Here is a 22,055-nt window from a genome sequence, read left to right as displayed (position 1 = left end):
ATGTGCAAGGGAGTGGTGGAAGCCAAAAAGGCTGATCGAAAACCCACTCCTGAACAAAACAAACACAGCAACAGTAGACAACAGAATTACACAGTTTTATCCAGATTATAAACAAGTCACTGTAAATACTCCTGCAGGATCTTTGCTTTTAGTCCACTTTTATATCTATGTAAAGTGGTGGATGGATTCACAAGATGTACCGTATCATTCCGAGATTTACCATGATATCTGATGTGATGCTGATAACAAGTCGCTCTATGCAAAGATAAATGCAAATGTGCAACCTGCCTGGTCGGATAAATATGAATTTGATGGTTATGCACAAAATAATATTTGATGAAGGAAGGCCACTTAATAACATAGAGAGAGCTCTGAAAACAAATGAAAAATGGAAAAATGAAAAAAAATGGAAAATATTTATATGGAAGATATTTAAGAGCTGCAATTTAAAAAACAGAGGTGCACTTGGAGCACAAGGTTACAAACGAGTAGTTATTCGAACAGATTTTTTCTGTAAAAGAAATATTTTGTTTATATACGTTGCAAAGGTACTTCCCCATACAATATTACAATAACTTAAATATGGATAAACTAAACTATAATATAATGTTAAAAGACATTTGTGATGTACTACAAATGTCTTACTGTGTCTTTACTTATAATTCATATTGACTTGTTTTTTTTTTTACAAACATGATCAATATGTTCTTTCCAAGACAGTTTCTCATCTATCCACACACCCAAAAAACATGTAGATGAGACCCTTGATATTATTTCATTATCGATGCAAATTTTAATTAGACCATGATTACATTTTGTATTGCCAGCAAATAACATAAAATTAGACTTTTTTATATTCAACGATAATCTAGAAAGAGAAAAAAAACAAACAAGAACAACAACAAAAAAACATTAACAACAACATCACAGACGGGCCCAAATAGAAGAACAAAGTGCTAGAGGACTGCCTTTGGACAAATACCTGTCCTCTGACTCTCTTAAACAGGAAACAACTAACCCTTTTGTTTAACTCTCTGGGGTCCGAGGGCATTTTTTGGACAGTTCACTCGCCTGGCATAAATGTTTTATTATTGCTGTTAACAGCTCTCCCTGCATCCCACAATCAAGTTTTATGTCTCTTTTTTTTTTTTTTTTGAGGACAACCTGTGCTTTCAGAATATAGATGTTTTTGTTGTCTTTTATAAGTGTAATAAAGGTTTACAATCAAAAATAGGCAAGGAAAAAATAAAGCAAAAAATAATTTTCCACACATCTATTCAAAACACACAGCAAACTATAATAAACAACTGTTCTGAGACTTTATAAAGGTAATTTGAGGTCTTGTGTGAAAGGCTGTACAACAAAAACTATATTTTATAGTGGATTAATCATTTTCTGCCTTGGATGTTGAAAACACTTCTAATCACTTCTGGCATCACAGAGGACTGTTTCATCTGGACACTTTTTTCCTGTCTTTCCTGCTCCATGTGGGATGTATTTTGAACAGCTTAAGGTAATTATTTTTAATGTTTTTTATAGCTTGATAAAACAGTTCTTTGCTGTAAAAGTATGTCTGTATGTTGATGCCTGTTGTATGTAAAAGTATGTTGATTTAATATCTTGTTAATGGATCACATGAGCTCCACTGTGTGTGTGCACTGAGGAAGGACCTGAGAGGCTATTTTTGGAGCGGCTCTCCTCCTTTGCGCACACTGCTCTGTGCGCTGGACTCTATATAAAATAATTATTTTGTAGTGGATTAATCATTTTCTGTCAAACCTTGGATGCCAAAAATACCTCTAATCACTTCTGGAATTAATGGATCACATGAGCTCCACTGTGTGTGCGCACTGAGGCAGTGACTCATCATCACGCTTCAAACAAGTATTTAGGCAGAATGCCAGCTCACAAAAGAGTGATATTTCAGTCAATATTGGCCGAACACTTAAAATTTGGTTAAAATTTGGGTGACTGCGTGAAAGTGGATGTGTGTTTAAAGCCATGGAAGATTTATAACTCCAGTGGAGCAGCTAAGAGCAGGAGCTGTGCGGCAACACAGTTGGAGAGCGCGCAAAAGACCGATTTTGAAGACATAACACAAAGTTAAAAGTTGTATCATGGTGACTTGTAAGCTGTGGAAGAAATAAAGAAATATATATATATATATATATATATATATATATATATATATATATATATATATATATATATATATATATATATATATAGTAAGTCTCTTCGGCTGCTCCCTTGTTTTGTACTCGGGGTCGCCACAGCAAACCCAAGGTGGATCTGCATGTTGAATTGGCACAGGTTTTACGCCGGATGCCCTTCCTGACGCAACTCCACATTACATGGAGAAATGTGGCAGGGGTGGGATTTGAACCCGGAACCTTCTGCACTGAAACCAAGTACATTAACCACTTGGCCACCACCCCCTAAAGAAATAAATATATATATATATATATATATATATATATAAAATGATCCACAGGTGTATATAATAAAACGGCCACCTCATTCTGTATGCAGAACGGCACTGCGCACAAAAGAGTGCTTTTGCAGAAATAAACGGACGAACGCAAAGTCAAAAGTGGAATCACGTTGTAAAAATGATTGTGTTTAAAGCCAGGGAAAAAATAAAGCCAGCAAGCCACGGATGGAAAGGAAGCCACTAGAAAGAGCAGAGAGGCAGCTGTCCATGAAAGGACAACAGCAGAGCGTGTGCAAAAGAGCACTTTTGCAGAAATAAACGGACGAACACAAAGTTAAAGTGGATTCACGTTGTAAAAATGATTGTGCTTAAAGCCAGGGAAAAAATAAAGCCAGCAAGCCACGGATGGAACGGAAGCCAGAAGAGCAGAGAGGCGGCTGTCCATGAAAGGACAACAGCAGCGCGTGCACAAAAGAGCGATTTTGCAGAAATAAACAGACAAACATAAAGTTTTGTGTGATTAAAGCTGCAAAAAAAAAAAAAAAAAAGCCAGAGAGCCGCGGAGCCAGCGAGGAGCACAGAGGCGGCTCTGCAGGAACCCGTGGTTCGGGTCTAGCTGGTCTGGTGCATTACAGGTGGACTGCAGCCTGGCGCACAGCATACAACTGCGGAACTGTGATGGAGTGTCTATTTTTGGACTGCATTTAAAAAAAAAAAAAAAGAAGGGACATCTTTAAATGCTGCTGTGAATCTGTGAATTGAAAACCCACACTTTAAAGGGACCAGGTGTGGGAGGGCTGGAGGTCTGGACCAAACTCATGCCTAAACATGCACCAACATGGCATTATCATGGCGCTGTCATGGCACTACGTGGCTTAGTGTGGCTGAGGCGAGCCATTCGAGGCTGTAATGACAAGTCGGTCGTGGCTCACTAGAGGCTGCTACGGGGCACATGCGGGGTACAGAGAGGCACATAGTGGCACCTTCATAGTGGATACATGATAGATGAAAGTTGTATTAAAGATCTGGTCACAGCTGACCCCTACGCTAAACGAAAAATCGCTAAACCTTCAATGATCGAATCTTCAAACAAAAAAATGGGCTGGGTAGAAGATTTTGAGGCAAACATTACAGAACAGGATTGAGGAAAAAGCAGAACTGCTGATCAGGTACAAACACTTTCTATTTGCAGTAGATGGAAATTGAACGAGTATAATTGGCTTTTAAGTTTAATATTCTAGACACTTGAATAAAAGGAAGAATAAAGAAATTAAGTCTATTTAATTGTGTTCCAATGTGCAAATATATTCAGGAATTCTGCAAATGCACAATTGAGATCATTTCTATCGACAAAAGGAATACCTTTGCATCCTGAGATCTTGGTATCCTTGGTCTGTATCCCTAGAAACACTATGCCTTAGAACACTTGAAATCAAATTGGCTAACTGCAGTCTATTATTTGCGAAATGCTTTTTTGATACGTATTGGAAACGTGTTGTTGCCCATCTGTGAACCTTTGGATTAATGAGCTTTCTTCCTGTTTAGCTATTAAAAGGTTACATACAGCATTAACAAAAAAAAGCCATATTTTTCATAAAATATGGAATTCATTTTTTTAATGTGAAGGTGAGGAAGATATTTACTGTGTTTTACCTGTTTGATGCAACTTTATATATTTTGATGCAATTTTATATTTATATTTTTATATTTTATATTTTTAAATTATTCTCACCTTCTTCAAAATTAATGAAAAAACAAAAAAGAACACAGTCACAACATATAAAATACACTATTTCTTTCCACGTCCCCCTATTGGACATCTTGTTGTGTTAATGTCAATAATTACGACACAAAATAGACTTGGCTGTGCTGGCAGGCCTGAAGCTGGTAATAGCACCACCAGTGAAATGTGGGGAGACAATGGAGCCAAACCCGTAGACAGAAGACTCAAAGAAACCTTTCACACGAGGGACAAGAAAGAACAGGTTCAGAGGGTGGATGCCGACAGGTTCTCACACATACACACACACACACACACACACACACACACACACCAAACAGAGAGGATCCTTACACCTACCGACAACTTGGCTTGTTGGTCAAACTCAGTGGTTCCCGAGGTTTTCTGCAGGGCCCTCCTTTTGTAGATCAGAATATGTTTGAGCTCCCCCTCCAACACGCAAGCCTTTTGCTTCCTCTTCTTATGTTACACATCACAATTTGTACAAAACTACAACTTCTTTTCAAATAAAACAAATCACCTTTGCAGTGGAATTATTAAAAGCGACATGCATCAAGTATATTAAACATCAGACACGTGTCCAGGCAGTCTGTAAAATCCGCATCATGGAGCCAAGCTTCTCCCCTTTGTGTGCAACTTGCACAGCATACTACAGTAGAGATGCAGCACAATGCATCTCTACGCAAGCCTGGTGTGAAAGGGGCTTTGGTGTACCATAAAAAGCAATGTAGCAAATGCATATGTAAAAATTTAGCTCCCCCTCCTTGCAATAACTCCATGACCACCAGTCTTACATGTGCCAGCATGAACGCATCAATTTCTTTGTGTACGTAGATGTGATGCATTCATGTTTTGCAGGTTTTCATTTTGGGATTTAGTGCATCTTCAACGTGTACTTTCATTAGTGACCTTTGAAACATTTGACCTTGGCAGACAGGTGGCTTTGTATGGAAACTATGCATGCTGTGAGAGTTGAGTGAAGTTTTTAACGGAGGATCATTATGCTTTCCACAGAATGGTAATGCTCTCTTTTTTTTTTTTTTTGCTGTGTTTCCGAGTTGGTCGGCACATTCCGCTGGCATTGTTATCCGGGCCGTTTCCTGCAGTCGGTGGCTTTTGTCAGCCTCTCCCCCATTGTCCGGGCTTCCTTTGTTTCCCGGCACCAACAATGGCTTTTTTTCCTCTTCCTCTTTATATATATGTGCACTTTTTGCCCTTGTGTGTTCTGTTTGTTTTGTTCTCCTTTCTGCTGTTTTTCTTTCCTCCTGCTGCAAAGCTGGGAAATCACACACACGCAGGAGCACGCACGCAAACACACACATGCATGCACGTGCACGCAAACACACACGCGCGTGAACACACAGGAGGCTTGTGCTATTCGTGTGTACCGCGCTTGCTCACCGTGAGTCGTACCGTGACTTTGTATGATGGGAACACAACTGCTGTAAAGAAAAGCGGTGGTTATAGTTTTCATACCACAGACCTCAAAACAAACACATCTGTGGATCTAAAAGGTGATTAGGTTTGTGACCATGTACAATTGTGGACATACGTTTACATAAAATTTGACAATAAACCTTTCAACTTTTCTCCTGCTGAACATGCAAATATGTAAAAACATGTAAAGCATGTTTGTAAAGCGCTTGTAATGTCTGTGACAGGTGAAAAAGTGCAACTTAAATAGAGTCCAAATTCCATTTTAGAGCCGTTGGTGTTGCATGCATAGTGAAGACGTAGAATGTGCACACTGTCAAATCTCCTCTTGCAGCTGCACTGATGCTGTTTTTGGAGAAATGTGCAGCTGCAGTGCTCTGACTATACTGGCATTACTGGCCACAGGGATGATGCAGTTGTACAGCTGTATGCAAAAGTTTGGGCACCCCTGATAATTTCTATGATCTCCCCTTTATAAATCATTGGTTGTCTGGATCAGAAATTTCAGTTAAATATATCATATAGCAGACAAACATGCTGATATTTGAGAAGTGAAATGAAGTTTATAGGATTTACAGAAAGTGTGCAATAATTCTTTAAACAAAATTAGACAGGTGCATCAATTTGGGCACCCCAACAGAAAAAATACATCAGTATTTAGTAGATCCTCCTTTTGCAGAAATAACAGCCTCTAAATGCTTCCTATAGCTTCCAATGAGAGTCTGGATTCTGGTTAAAGGTATTTTGGACCATTCTTCTTTACAAAACTTCTCAGGTTTGTTGGTCTCCGAGCATGGACAGCTCACTTAACCCTCTGGAGTCCAGGGTATAAGTGGCTGTTTTTGACTACTTGTGGTTTTACCTTTATAATTTACCTTTAAAAAGAGTTTACATGACCTTGTTTGGTGTCATTTTTTCAGCACAACCTCACCTTTGTGACTTTACAATTTCTCATTCAGTCTGACCTGCTGTTTTAACACAGTGAACCTAAAATCATACAAAAACATAAAATCCAAGTGGAAAATATTAGTTTTTTTGATTGTGAAAACCACAAACTTGTTTAACGAACCATTTTCATAACTTAAAAAATTTAATTTAATTTTAATAAATTGTACATTTCAAAAACGTGTACAAATGTAGCAGGAAATGCTTCAGGTCTTTTTTTTTGTACAATTATTTACAAAACAGTCAGATATCACAATAAGATTTAGAATGTAAACATAAATTGTACATTTCAAAAACATATAGTGCAGGAAATGCTAATGCTAAACAATTTACAAAACAATCAGATGTCAAAATAAGATGCAACACAAATTATTTGTGCCACTCAAAAAAAACAAAACAAAAAAAAAAAACAATTCCTGTCCAAAACAGCACAGGGGGGCACACCACAGACTTGACATTTCCATGGTGTGTCACTCCTGTTGTTTTCAACTTGAAGGCACCTTTGGCGCCTCAATCTGCCTTTTGTGGCTTTTTGGCGAGGATCTGTGCCTGTCACAATTGGCACAGGAACGTAGTTCTGGTGCTTGTTCTGTGGGACACCTGTTTTGTCTGTGCCACACAGTTGCCACACCAGCTCCACCATAAAGTCCTTGTGTGTCATGGGCTGCACTTGTTTGACGCTGCTGATCTCACAAAGCAAGATGACTGCATTTGTGGTTGCAATGTCAAGGAAGTGCAGCAAACACTGTCTTGTACCAGCGCACAGTTTTCCGATAGGTGGAGTAGTACTGGAAGAGCTGGTCAGATAGGTTGACTCCACCCATGTTTTTCTTATAAGCCAATGTCACGAGAATTTAACATTTAACATTTAAAATTTAATTTTGTGACGGTAGCATGAAAAAAAATGTGAGACTGGGCTGGACAGGGAATGTCTTTTACCATCCAGCATCAATCCCTTCCCATCCTTCACCCTACTCCACACTGTCTCACTTGAAAACACATGATAGATGGTGGAGCACACAGATACCCCCATGTGTACATCCACTTTATAAACACCACAGGCCCCTCTCTTATGCATCTTATAGATCCTCTTTCATATTTTTTTGTGAGAGCATTTGCCCTCCCTCTGGGGCATCCTTGTCTGTTCTCCCTGTATGTGCCACATGCCCCATGCGTCATGTTAGCCGGGTCCATGAACAGTTTGGGACTCGTGTAGAAATTGTCTATGTATAGTAAATGTGGTACCCTGTACCAAGCGAGGATGGCTGGATCAGGTTCATGACCACATCGCATGACAGTCTGTGCTCACTTGTGGTCACAGTCTTGCCAGTGTAAATGGTGAACTTGAGTGTGTAGCCATTATTTGAAACAGCTAACACAAAAAGTTTAATGCCCCATTTTGCTGGCTTGTCCTTCAAATATTGAGTCATTTCAGTTTTTGCCTTCATCGCCACCATCCTTTCATCCACTGCCAGCCTGGCAGGCACTGAGGATGTCATCATAAAGAGGCCTGACTCCAAACAGTTTATCATGACCTGGTGTTCCCTTTTTTCTATCATTTTCTACATCCTCATCTGGATCACTTAGGTGGATGTTCCAGAATAACAATCTAACAATCTAAATCTGCCTCTGGACATTACTTTCACTGGAAAGGGCACAAACAAAATATTATTTTGTTTCCAGTAGTCCTGGAAACTTGGCAGTGACACCAATGACATGAAAAATTTGTACAGATCTTCCATTTCAAAGTCTGTCCAGTTGTATTTTTTCCCTAATGCCTTGTTTTTGCAGCAATTTTATTGGTGCTGGTGCAAATTGTTCTAATTGTGTCAGTTGCAAAAAACAAAAGAAAAAGGTGGACTTTGGGTGGAAAGTGTATCAACCTGGACTCCTGTTGTTCTCCGAAGCTGAAATCTGCTTACTACTGGAGCGGTGTCTGCGTCCTCCACGTGTTCCAGCAGTCAGCGCTGGGGCGTGTCTCTGCTGCGCGTCTGAGCAGAGATCTGGATCTGGAAACAGAAGCGCACACTCCGACTCTGTGTTCAGATCTCCATGCGCACATTGGTGGATCCACCTTCTTTGGTTGGTCCTCCAGAACAAAAGAAGGATCATCTCTTTCAGCACCAGAATCCTCACTGTCTGTTTCAGACTCTGACAACGCGCTGCGTGCTCCTTCTTCCTCCAGTTCAAAAAATGACTGAAGCGCTTGCTCCACATTTATAAAATGGGGGGGGTTAGTGGGGTTAGTGACTTCTAATTGATGGAAAATTCACGAGCCAGCCAACCAATGAGGATGAAGGAGTCATATTTCTTCCCATTGCTGTCGCTGCTGCAGTAGAGAAGGAAATGATCCTTTTGGCTGTGTGTGTGTACATACGTGGTCTGTCAATAAAGTATAGGTCCTTTTTATTTTTTTCAAAAACTATATGGATTTCATTCAGTCGTCCAGCCCCTCGTCGGAATTCCTTTGTCTGAGAAGTTGCTGAGAGACTGGCGCTTTGTTTGATCAAAATTTTTTCTAAACCTGTGAGACACATCGAAGTGGACACGGTTCGAAAAATTAAGCTGGTTTTCGGTGAAAATTTTAACGGCTGATGAGAGATTTTGAGGTGATACTGTCGCTTTAAGGACTTCCCACGGTGCGAGACATCACGCAGCGCTCTCAGGCGCCGTCGTCAGCCTGTTTCAAGCTGAAAACCTCCACATTTCAGGCTCTATTGATCCAGGACGTCGTGAGAGAACAGAGAAGTTTCAGAAGAAGTCGGTTTCAGCATTTTATCTGGATATTCCACTGTTAAAGGAGATTTTTTTAATGAAAGACGTGCGGACGGATTGCAGCCTCGGCTCACAGCCGCTGCAACACTCCGCCTTCCGCCTTGGAAGCCTTAAGGACAAGTTAGAACATGTCCAGCTGTTAAACAATTTCTCATATACTCACTCCACTGAAAGCCATCAAAAGCCGCCTGGATTTTACAAATGGTTATGAACACGGAGGTGTTTTTCCTGTGCCGCCGCGCCGGCTGCGTCCCGACGCACGGACCCGTCTCAAGAATCTGCTTATATTAACTGGAATCCATGTGACCCTCAACTTTAACAAGATTCCCAGTACCTGCACTGGCCACACAGCCACACAGCATGATGGAACCACCTCCAAATTTTCCTGTAGGTAGCAAGTGTTTTTCTTGGAAATGCTGTGTTCTTTTTCAGCCATGCATACTGCCCCTTGTTATGTCCAAATAACTCAATTTTAGTTTCATCAGTCCATAACACCTTATTCCAAAATGAAGCTGGCTTGTCCAAATGTGCTTTAGCATACCTCAAGCGACTCTGTTTGTGGCATGTACGCAGAAAAGGCTTCCTCTGCATTACAGCATCTTCCTGTGCAAAGTGCGCTGTATAGTTGGCTGATGTACAGAGACACTATCTGCAGCAAGATCATGTTGTAGGTCTTTGGACCAGGTCTGTGGGTTGACTATGACTGTTCTCACCATCCTTCACCAACTTATCTGAGATATTTCTTGGCCTATCACTTCGGGCCTTAACTCATACTGTGCCTGCAGTCTTCCATTTCTTCACTACGTTCCTCACAGTGGAAACTGACAGCTGAAATCTCTGAGATAGCTTAGATCAATTGGATTCACCTGTGAAAGGAAGTCAAGGGTCAATGAACTTACCAAATCAATTTTGTGTTCCAATAAGTAGTGCTACGTGTATTCAAATCAATAAAATGACAAGTGTACCCAAATATATGCACCTGCCCAATTTTGTTTAAATAATTATTGCACTTTCTGTAAATCCTATAAACTTCATTTCACCTCTAAAATATCAGTGTGTTCATCTGCTATATGATATATTTAACTGAAATTTCTGATTCAGACAACCAATGATTTATAAAGGAAAATCATGAAAATTACCAGGGGTGCCCAAACGTTTGATTACACTAAAACAATTCAGATGACTAAATTATGACTGAAACTAAATTACATTTTACTCAAGACTGTGACTAAATACATTGTATCTGGAAAGTATTCACAGGACTTCACTTTTTCTGCATTTTGCCTTCTTCCAAACTGGAGTACATTCATTTTTTTTTTTTTTTTTTTTTTTTTTTTACAGCCTCGAGTCTTCTAGAATATGATGCCACAAGGCTGGCACACCTAATTTTGGGCAATTTTACCCATTCCTCTTGTTCAATCAGATTCAGGTCTGGGCTGTGGCTGGAACATGCAAGGACATTCATAGAGTTGTCCTGAAGCCACTCCTTTGATATCTTGGCTGTGTGCTTAGGGTCATTGTCCTGCTAAAAGATGAACTGTCACCCCAGTCTGAGATCAAGACCACTCTAGAGCAGGTTTTCATCCAGGATGTCTCTGTACATTGCTGAATTCATCTTTCCCACAATTCTGACTAGACTCCCAGTTCCTGCCACTGAGAAACATCCCCACAGCATGATGCTGCCACCACCATGCTTCACTGTAGGGATGGTGTCTGCTTTTCTCCAAATATGACACCTGGCATTCACACCAAAGGTTCGATCATTGTCTCATCAGACCAGAGAATCTTGTTTCTCATGATCTGAGAGTACTTCAGGTGTCTTTTGACAAAGTCCAGGTGGGCTGCCATGTGTCTTTTACAAAGGAGTGGCTTCGGATTCCTGGGGTTCTTGGTCACCTCCCTGACTAAGGCCCTTCTCTCCTGATTGCTCAGTTTTGACGGCGGCCAGGTCTAGGAAGAGTCCTGGTGGATCTGAATGTCTTATATTTATGGATGATTAAAGCCACTGTGTCCATTGGGACCTTCAAAGCAGCAGAAATGTGGCTGTACCTTGCCCAGATTTATGCCTCCAGAAAACCTTGTCTCAGAGGTCTACAGACAATTCCTTTGACTTCAAGCTTGGTTTGTGCGCTGACATGCACTGTCAGCTGTGGGACCTTATATGCAGACAGGTGTAACTCTTTCCAAATCATGTCCAATCAACTGAATTTAAACCAGGTGGACTCCAATTAAGCTGCAGAAACATTTCAAGGATCATCAGTGAAAACGGGATGCGCCTGAGCTCGATTTTGAGCTTCATGGCAAAGGCTGTGAATATTTATGTACGTGGGATTTCTTCTTTTGTTTGTTTGTTTTTTTTTTAATAATTTGCAAACATGTAAAAAAATCCAAAACATTTTCACGTTGTCATTATGGGGTATTGTGTGTAGAAATTGGATCTGCTGTGGCTTGTGATCTGCTTGTGAAAACAAGGGAGCAGCCAAAAGGACTTACTTTTAGTAATGCATCCATACTAACAGGTCTCTTTTTTCAGAGAGCTACATCCAACTAGCAGAAGTGTGCACTCTAATCAGTGATTTAATAGCATGTCTATCATTTCTCCTGTCAGACCACAACACTGGAGGGCAGGGTCTGGAGTGCTATTTGACAACAGGTTTTAATACATATCAGGGCTATTCCACAGAGCACCGTTCCTTCCTGTTTAATCCCAAATAATAAATTGGGGTACATTTTGAAGCATCATAGTAACGTCTTGATCCATCTTTGCCCATCTTGGACACACTTGGTATATACAGTAGTTATGGCCATCATCGGCACCAGGTTTGAAATCAAGATCCAATTTTTTAACTGTTCGAAAATTTCATTCCAATTCTTGACATTGTTAACAGTACACGGCAACTTAATAAAAATTAAGAATTTCCTTTATTTGTCATTGTATATACATACAACAAAATTTGTCCTCTGCATTTAATCCATCCTAATTACAGTTAGACACAATCTGTGGGGTATTCATACTCTTAACCCTTTCAAACATGTTTAAATGGGGTATTCCTAGTGACTACGGCTTTAACCGTGTTTGATCATGCTCCACTGGGGTAAAAATTTCAAGCCAAAGCAACATTTCTTGTGGTTCTGGCCCAGGGCGTTGCTTCTTTTCTTTGATTTTCAGGCTGGCTGCACTTCATAAGATAGCCATTTGCCAGGTCTACACTTTATAAGCCAGCCAGTTAGGAAGGAAACCATTTCCCATTTTGGCAGTTTTTTGGATGCATTTTCTGTGAAAATACCTATGTGCAATTGCTGTATTTTCTGGACTATAAGTCGCACTGGAGTATTAAATTGCATTTATTTTTTAAATATATATTTCACAAGAATTCAAGAACAAACATTTCGTAACAATTTGAAAAGACAATTCAGTCACACACAAGCCTGAAGAACGTACACTAAATATTGTTAATGTCATGTTGCTTGTTTCCACTGTACTGAAAATTTACCAAACTGTGATTTTTTTTTTGTTTGTTTGACTATTACATGCCCTTTTTTTTTTACATAAAAGTTGCACTGGAGTATAAGTCTGAGGGCCTCCCAAATGTGCAAATAAATATATGAATTAATTAGTAAAAACAAAGAGCAACTTATAGCAGCACTTCAATTTAAAATACTGCAAATCAGCGACCACCTGTCCTTCCATATACATTCCTGTCCTTGATACCATATCTACCCATGACTTCCTCATCACCTCTGTTCCCTTTGCTAACATGCCCATTGAAGTCTGCTCCTATCACCATTTTTTATGCTTTGTTTCGCAACCTACCTGTGGGACATATGCACTGATGATATTCATCATCACCCCTTCAATTTACAACTTCACACTCATCACCCTGTCAGACACTCCATGAACCTCCAACACACTATTAACATACTCTTCCTTGAAAATGACCCCAACACCATTTCTCTTCCTATTGTCACCATGATACAACAGCTTGAACCCACTACCTATGCTCCTGCTCTTGCTTCCCTTCCACTTGGTCTCTTGCACACACTATGTCTACCTTTCTCCTCGCCATCACATCAGCCAGCTCTCTCCCTTTACCAGTCATACTGTCAACATTCAAAGTTCTGACCTTCAATTCCACACTTCTAGTTGTCCTCTTCTCCCGCTGTCTCTGGACTTGTTCTTCTCCTCTTCGTCACCCAGCAGTAGCCCAATTTCCACCAACACCCTGTTGGACAACGGCACCAGTGGTGGTGGTTGCTAACCCTGGCCTTGACTGATCCAGTATGGAAATTTGATTTGTAGTGTGCATCTTTATTTTTGGTTTGTTTTACACTGAATGCCCTTCCTGACTCAACCCTCCTCATTTATCTGGGGTTGGGGGCTGCACACTATATGTGGCGGAGATTTTACAAACTTTAAGGTTAAAACCCTACCACTTTCTACTCTTAATTTATCCTGGCTCTTGACAGGTACTCAGAATGCGCTGACTGCACACCCCATGTAGCTGTGTTATAACATGGTGCCTGAGCCAAGCCACACACTAATTGATGATATGTGTCTTTGTGTTAACAGAATGGTTGAGCCCGGCTCTCCTGCGCTGTTTCTCCTCTCCAGTGGTGACATCAGCATGGCAAGTGCTGGTGTTAAAGTGGAAGAGGAGGAGTTTGGTGGAGTGGGAAGAGTCACCATCAATGCTGAGTCTGCTAAACTATCTCCCTTGCATGACTGGTCAGGACATCAGCTTCTCGAGACTCGGCAACTAACTCCCCCGCTCTCCTGCTCACCTTTGGTAATGATATCGTAAGATTGAGGCTAGACCTATGTGTGAAGTATAGAACGTGTGACAGATTATGTCAAAGTAAAACTGTATTATCACTATCCTTTTGTTTTCTCTTGTATTCTGTAGGAAAGCTCTCCAGGGAAGGAGGTGCCTCACAGGAAAAGCCCTGTGGGTGTGAAGGAATCCAGAATGCATGACCGATCTAACAGACAATCCAACTTCAAGGAAGGTACAGCACAACCATGCCTGTCGAAACTCTTCTATTTTTCATTGCTGCATAAAAAAAACTTCTAAATGAATTTGTATGTACAAATGTTACAGTGTTTACATGTACAAAAAAAGTTGTACTCACAAAATGTTTTGACATTTTTCATACACAACCCCAATTCCAATGAAGTTGGGACGTTGTGTAAAATGTAAATAAAAAGAGAATACAGTGATTTGCAAATCCTTTTCAACCTATATTCAATTGAATACACCACAAAGACAAGATATTTAATGTTCAAACTAATAAATTATTTTTTGTTTTTGTGCAAATATTTACTCATTTTGAAATGGATGCCTGCAACAAAAGCTGGGACAGTGGTATGTTTACGACTGTGTTACATCACCTTTCCTTCTAACAACACTCAATAAGCATTTGGGAACTGAGGACACTAATTGTTGAAGCTTTGTAGGTGGAATTCTTTCCCATTCTTGCAGGATGTACGACTTCAGTTGTTCAACAGTCCGGGGTCTCCATTGTTGTATTTTGCGCTTCATAATGTGCCACACATTTTCAATGGGTGACAGGTCTGCACTGCAGGCAGGCCAGTCTAGTACCTGCATTCGTTTACTATGAAGCCACACTGTTGTAACACGTGCAGAATGTGGCTTGGCATTGTCTTGCTGAAATAAGCAGGGACATCCCTGAAAAAGACGTTGCTTGGATGGCAGCATGCCATGCCATGGGCACTAACACACCCCCATACATCACAGATGCTGGCTTTTGAACTTTGCACTGGGAACAATCTGTATGGTCTTTTCCCTCTTTTATCCGGAGGACACGACGTCCATTATTTCCAAAAACAATTTGAAATGTGGACTCATCAGACCACAGCACATGTTTCCACTTTGCATTTGTCCATTTCAAATGAGCTCGGGCCCAGTGAAGGCGGCGGAGTTTCTGGATGTTGTTGATGTATGGCTTTCGCTTTGCATGGTAGAGTTTTAACTTGCACTTGTAGATGTCGCGATGAACTGTGTTAACTGAGTGGTTTTCTGAAGTGTTCCTGAGCCCATGCGGTAAGATCCTTTACACAATGATCTTGTTTTTTAATGCAGTGCCGCCTGAGGGATCGAATGTCATGGGTATTCAATGTTGGTTTTCGGCCTTGCCACTTACATGTAGAAAGTTCTCCAGATTCTCTGAATCTTCTGATTATATTATGGACTGTAGATGATGGAATCCCTTAATTGTTGTTAAACTGTTGGACTATTTTTTCATGCAGTCATTCACAAAGTGGTGATTTTCACCCCATCTTTCCTTGTGAATGGCTGAGACTTTTGGGGATGCTTCTTTTATACCCAATCATGACACTCACAATTAGTGTCCTCAGTTCCCAAATGCTTATTGAGTGTTGTTAGAAGGAAAGCTGATGTAACACAGTGGTAAACATACCACTGTCCCAGCTTTTTTGAAATGTGTTGCAGGCATCCATTTCAAAATGAGCAAATATTTGCACAAAAACAATAAAGTTTATCAGTTTGAACATTAAATATCTTGTCTTTGTGGTGTATTCAATTGAATATAGGTTGAAGAGGATTTGCAAATCATTGTATTCGCTTTTTATTTACATTTTACACAACGTCCCAACTTCACTGGAATTGGGGTTTTCCATGTGATTTCTTATTTTTTTCTATTATTATTTTTAATAAATTTGCAAAAAATTCAGAAAAGCTTTTTTCATGTTGTCATTATGGCGTGTTGAGTCAAATTTCGAGTTAAAAAAAATTAATTTATTCCATTTTGGAATTAGGCTGTAACATATCAAAATGTAGAAAAGTGAAGCACAGTGAATATGTTCTGGATGCTCTGTACGAAACACTTGTATCATTACACTCTCTACACCTCTGTTTTATTTCTCACTATGGTAGCCTCAGCCTTTGTTTTTCTCATTCACGCCTATGCACTTTTCTCACTGACAACACTGTGATGTGTCCATATCTGTTGTGTTTAAGTGCACTACATTCTGCAACTATTCAGCATTAAACAATACAACATGCTGAAAATCAATGCAGAACAGTGAGGGCTTGTGTAGCGAGACAACACCGTTGTTTTGGTTTTTGAATAGACTGGAGGGACTTTTTTGTCTGATTTAGTTCAGTTCCTCACACGCGGACTAAAAGGCTGCTCTCAGAGGCGCTCCTGAGACTTTCGTTGCACTCCAGTCTTTCAGCAGCCTACACGACTCACCTTCATTTTTTGTACTCCTTATCTACTACCTGACCTTGGATTGTTGCCTGTCCAAGTATTGATCCACTAAAACACTCCAAACGTCTCTCTGATGTACAAAACAACCTCTGCACATCGGCCTTTTTCCATCACTGCCATTAGGAAAGTACAAGAGAGGCTGAAAAGGCGAATTTTATTTGACATAATATGTATAGTTTTTCACCTTTGAGTGTAATATCGTTAATTTCTTTATGCTGTTTCCTGTTAACAGTAATGCCGACGATTGAGAAGTTGCTGAATTCTGACTGGAAGGACAAACTTCTAGATAAAAGCACAGTGGGAGCAGGACAACTGAAAGGTCAGTTTTCGGACACTATCAAACACATCATTTTTACTGCTGTTTTGACACGCTTCTGTTGTACTGTTCAATGGGTTTCGGTTGTGAGTTTTGTAGTGTTCGTCACTGTTTTTTTTATTGAAGAAAGACACACTTGGGGAGGTGATGGTCTAGTGGTTAAGTGCTGGGCTTGAGACCAGAGGATCCTCGGTTCAAACCCCAGCCTGACCGGAAAATCACTTGGGGCCTTGGGCAAAGTCCTTAATCCCCAAGTTGCTCTCAGTGTGTAGAGAGTACCTTATATGGCAGCACCCTGACATTGGGGGTGAATGTGAGGCATTACTGTAAAGCGCTTTGAGCATCTTTTGCAGATGGAAAAGCGCTATATAAGTTTTCTCTTGTTCAACATTTAACTTCCACTCATGTGGGCAAACCACAAATCTGGTCCTTTTTTATAAGACATTGCCTTGGATTCATACTAAAAGTGTTCATGTAGATTTGTAAACCATTCATGAGCACAGCAACCAAAATTGTCTTCAGAAATTACACACTACAATGAACTGTGCACACGCTGGTCTGCCTTATATCCTCAACCACAAATGGTCAATGTAAAACACCTCATGAATATTTAACCACCCATGTACCTATCCAGATGTTGAAGCCCAAAAACATGTGCTGATCATGGCTACTGAGAGGAAGTGCAGGAAAAGAAGCATTTCTGAAACAGGAATCAAGGCACTTGTGTGTCTTCACAGCAAGTGCCAACACCTGGTGCCGAAAACAAATCCACAAGTAGTTCTGAACCCAACTACTCATGGTGTCGCATGTTGCTTCTTCATGTTCTGCTATATGACGCTGTACAAACTAAAGCTTAATGGTGCCCCAACCCATCCTAAACAACATATCAAACGTCCTGATGAATCCTCCTGGTGCTCACTTAGAAATTATAGGTGGCCTCCACAGGTGAATGTTTGTTATAGAGCATCAAAACAGCAACTTTCAATGCTTTTGAGGTACCTCTAAAAATGAATTTATACAAACAAAATTTTATGCAACATGCTTTCTCATCAATTGGAACCTATTCAGGGGGTCAGAGTATTACATTTCAAAACTTTACAAAATAAGGACCACCCTACCATCATCAAATTTTCTAAACAACAGATTAAGTAGACATTATTTATCATTACGGGCAGCACAGTGGCTTACTTGCTAGCACTGTTGCCTCACATCGAGAAAGTCATGGAATCAATTTCATCCTGTGTACATTGCTGAATTCACCTGTTCCTCAATCCTGACTAGTCTCCCAGTTCCTGCTGCTGAAAAACATCCCCAGAGCATGATGCTGCCACCACCATGCTTCACTGTAGGGATGTTGCCTGGTTTCCTCCAAACATGACGCCATGGCTTTCATACCATAGACTGCACTCCTTGTCTCATCAGACCAGAGAATTTTGTTTCTCATTGTCTGAGAGTCCTTCAGGTACCTTTGTCAAACTCCAGGCAGGCTGTCATGTGCCTTTTACTAAAGAGTGGCTTCCATCTGGCCACTCTACAGGACTGATTGGTGAATTGCTGCAGAGATGGTTGTCCTTCTAGAAGATTCTCCTCTAATCACAGAGGAATACTGAAACTCTGACAGAATGACCATCAGGTTCTTGGTCACCTCCCTGACTAAGGCCCTTCTCCCCGATCACTCAGTTTAGATGGGTGGCCAGCTCTCGGAAGAGTCCTGGTGGATCTGAACTTCTTCCATTTATTTATGGAGGCCGCATTGCACATTGGGACCTTCAAAACAGCACAAATGTTTCTGTATGCTTCCCCAGATTTGTGCCTCTGGACAATCCTGTCTCAGAAGTCTACAGATATTTCCTACTGGCATCTGTGGGACCTTATATGCAGACAGGTGTGTGTCTTTCCAAATCATGTACAATCAACTGAATTTACCCCAGGTGGACTCCAATTAAGCTGTAGAAACATTTCAAAGGTGATCAGTGGAAACAGGATGCACCTGAGCTGAATTTTGAGCTTCATGGCAAAGGCTGTGGATACTTATGTACATGTGATTTCTTAGTTCTTAATAAATCTACACTCACAGAAACATTTAACCCTAACCTTTAAGATTTATGTAATTTTATTACATGACAAATTCCCATTTACTTTTTTAGATAATTTTAATACAAACCTACCAAATAAACCTTACATGATGCATATTCATTACTGTAATAAATCCTATTTATTTGAAATGCATAATCCTCAGCTTTATGTATTTAGTATTAATAAAATATAATTACTCTAAATCAATAATAATGATTATAATAATTGCATAATAATTATGTTACCTATACAAGATAAATGGCATAGGTAACATAATTACTATGCAATTCAAACAATATACTTTATGTATTTTAAATAAATACTGTCATTATTGATTTAGAGTAATTATATTTTATTAATACTAAATACATAAAGCTGAGGATTGTGCATTTCAAATGAATAGGATTTATTACAGTAATTAATATGCATCATGTAAGGTTTATTTGGTAGGTTTGTATTAAAATTATGTAAAAAAAAAAGTAAATGGGAATTTGTCATGTAATAAAATTACATAAATCTTAAAAGTTAGGGTTAAATATTTCTGTGAGTGTGCACAATTCTCAAAACCTTTTTTCATATTGTCATTATGGGGTATTGTGTGTAGAATCTTTAGGAAAAAAATTAATTTCATCCCTTTTGGAATAAGGCTGTAACATAACAAAAAGTGGAAAAAGTGAAGTGTTGTGAATAATTTGCGAATGCACTGTAACAAAGGATTACTGAAGTTGTGATAATACCAAATTGCTAGTTAACATCATCTGATTACAGAACAAATGTTAAGTTTAAAATCTAATTGAATTAGTAATGTATGTCAACTCCACTTGTTCTTTTGAGGCAATCATGTGGAAGTCTTTGGAAGTTGGAGTATCAGGAGGGAACCTATGCAAAGACAGGGACTTGGGTGTTAACCTGACTCCAGCAAGGGCAACAAGGTTGCAGGTTTCTTTGTAACCACCAACTCCACCAGGTGATTTCACTGATGAACAGTGTTGCCACAGTTACTTTGAAAAAGTAATCCAATTACTGATTACTGATTACTCCTTGAAAAAGTAACTTAGTTACTTTACTGATTACTCAACTGTAAAAGTAACTAAGTTAGATTACTAGTTACTTTTTTAGTTACTTTCCCCAGCTGCCGACAACAACCCACGTCAACATGACAATGATACCTGTTTTGCCAAAACTCACTTTATAGTCACCCTTTCTTGACTTCAATGAAAATAAATACTTGTTTTATAAAAAGTAAAATAAAGACCTCTTTCTTGACCTCATATTTAACTGTTGACAGCACTGTAACAGTAAAACTTGCAATTTCAAACCTACATTGTTTATAAATGTAACTATTAAATTCTAACATTTTTCTAACATTTAAATTCTGTCTAAACATTTTACTTGTCGAAATTATTATTATTTTAAGCAATATTAGTAGTTGTAGTAAAAAACGGCTTCAAAACTGGACCTTTAATCTAGGGGTGTTGTGGGGGAGGGGGGCACATCCTTGCCCCACGCCCCCATTCCATCTGGATTCGCCCCTGCTTTGGCGTTTGAGCACAAAGAATGGATAACATTTATTTATGCAGAAAACATGACCAGATTTTCAGGTAAGAAAGTTTTATTGCGTTTTCACATCATGTGGTCCTCAGAAAGAGAGTTTAGGTGCATTTGAGTGGAAAATAGTGTTAGTTATTGACGAGGATCAGCTGTTTTTAACGAGACGATACAGAGCGGCTCAGCTCAGAATTCTAAATAAAGGAGGAAAAAAGTATAAAAATGTCTTTGTAAAGCTCAGTGCAGGTGTGCTGATCACCGCGCTTTAAGAGGTGAGGACGAGTCGAGCAGCTGCAAAAAACCGTGGATGAAAAGCTCACAGCTCGCTTAAAGTGGGCAGTTCAGTCGAACCCCGACCTCCTGCCCACGGACCAAGTTTAATGCTGCTATCGACCCACAATGAAAAATAATAGTAACGCACAGTGACATGGAGAAGTAACTTTAATCTGATTACTGATTTGGAAAGATTAACGCGTTAGATTACTCGTTACTAAAAAAAGTGGTCAGATTAGAGTAACGCGTTACTCTAATCTGACCACCGGCATCACTGCTGATGAATGAGTTCATCAATGAATTCACCTGGTGGAGTTGGTTGTCATAAAGAAATCTACACCCTCTTTGCTCTTTCTGGAGTCAGGTTGACACCTATGCAGGGACAACATGTGAACTCCACACAGAAAGGACCAGGTTGGATGCACACCCATGACCTTGTTGGTGTGAGGCAACAGTGCTAACCACTGAGCTGCCGTGCTGCCCTTTTCCACATGATCTGACAGAATATTTACTGACATGTCTTTTTGCATGGTTTAATATAACCTTTCATTATTTCTAATGATTCTTTTAGAGAAGGCCAAAATTGCAGACATTTTTGCTGACACGGGAGCACACAGTCCATAAAAAAGATTTTGCCACCTCACCATGCAAATGGGGCTTCAGCCAACTAAGATACAGCTTCAATCAGTTTTGAGAATTGGGGTTTGGAAAAAAGTTTGGACACATGTTCCCTTTCAGTTGAATGGGAATGTGTGTCCAAACATCTGACTGGTTGTGTGTACTGTATGTGCATAGGGTTTTCTTCAAGTACAGCACTTTTGTCTTTGTGAACTTGTAGAAAAAAAAAAGAAAAAAAAAACCCCAAAGCAGGCTTCTCACAATCTCAAAGATTTATTTTAATTTAGCTAGTATTAATGTCAAAGAAAAGTTGCGCTGCCAATACAAGATTTGATTTTTTTTTTTGACAATTTTTCTCACCCATAATCAAAAAATGTCATCTCCATCACATCTAAATATGTGGCTGTTTATTTGGTGTAGTTTTTTTAAAGCATGTCACTCTGTAATAATACATTTTTAGTATTACTATTTTCATAACTTGTTTAACCCATTGATACATTTTTGCAGTTATTCTAAATCGGTGGCTAATACAATTGATTGTTAACCTATGCGGCTCATTGTTTTACTTGTAACTATCAATATCTTGTATGATGCCTGAGTAAACATCTCCGTCATATCGATGACAGCACACCACTGACCATTAA

At 39.6% G+C, this 22,055-nt stretch overlaps 1 protein-coding gene across 1 annotated transcript in view; it reads left to right on the top strand.

Annotated features, from left to right (window-relative positions):
- The window catches only part of LOC117507537 (transcription factor SOX-13-like), a 265,912-nt gene that overhangs the window by 81,391 nt on the left and 162,466 nt on the right, over positions 1-22,055 (top strand). The window contains 3 exon segments of the mRNA XM_034167405.1: positions 13,900-14,116; positions 14,234-14,336; positions 16,813-16,899. Of these exon segments, the coding sequence (XP_034023296.1) occupies positions 13,901-14,116; positions 14,234-14,336; positions 16,813-16,899 (406 nt within the window). The 5' untranslated portion in view covers position 13,900.

This window comes from Thalassophryne amazonica, chromosome 3 (genome assembly GCF_902500255.1).
Source record: "Thalassophryne amazonica chromosome 3, fThaAma1.1, whole genome shotgun sequence".
NCBI lineage: Eukaryota > Metazoa > Chordata > Actinopteri > Batrachoidiformes > Batrachoididae > Thalassophryne > Thalassophryne amazonica.
Note: the sequence above shows the minus strand (reverse complement) of the source record. Positions and strands in the feature narration are given on the sequence as shown.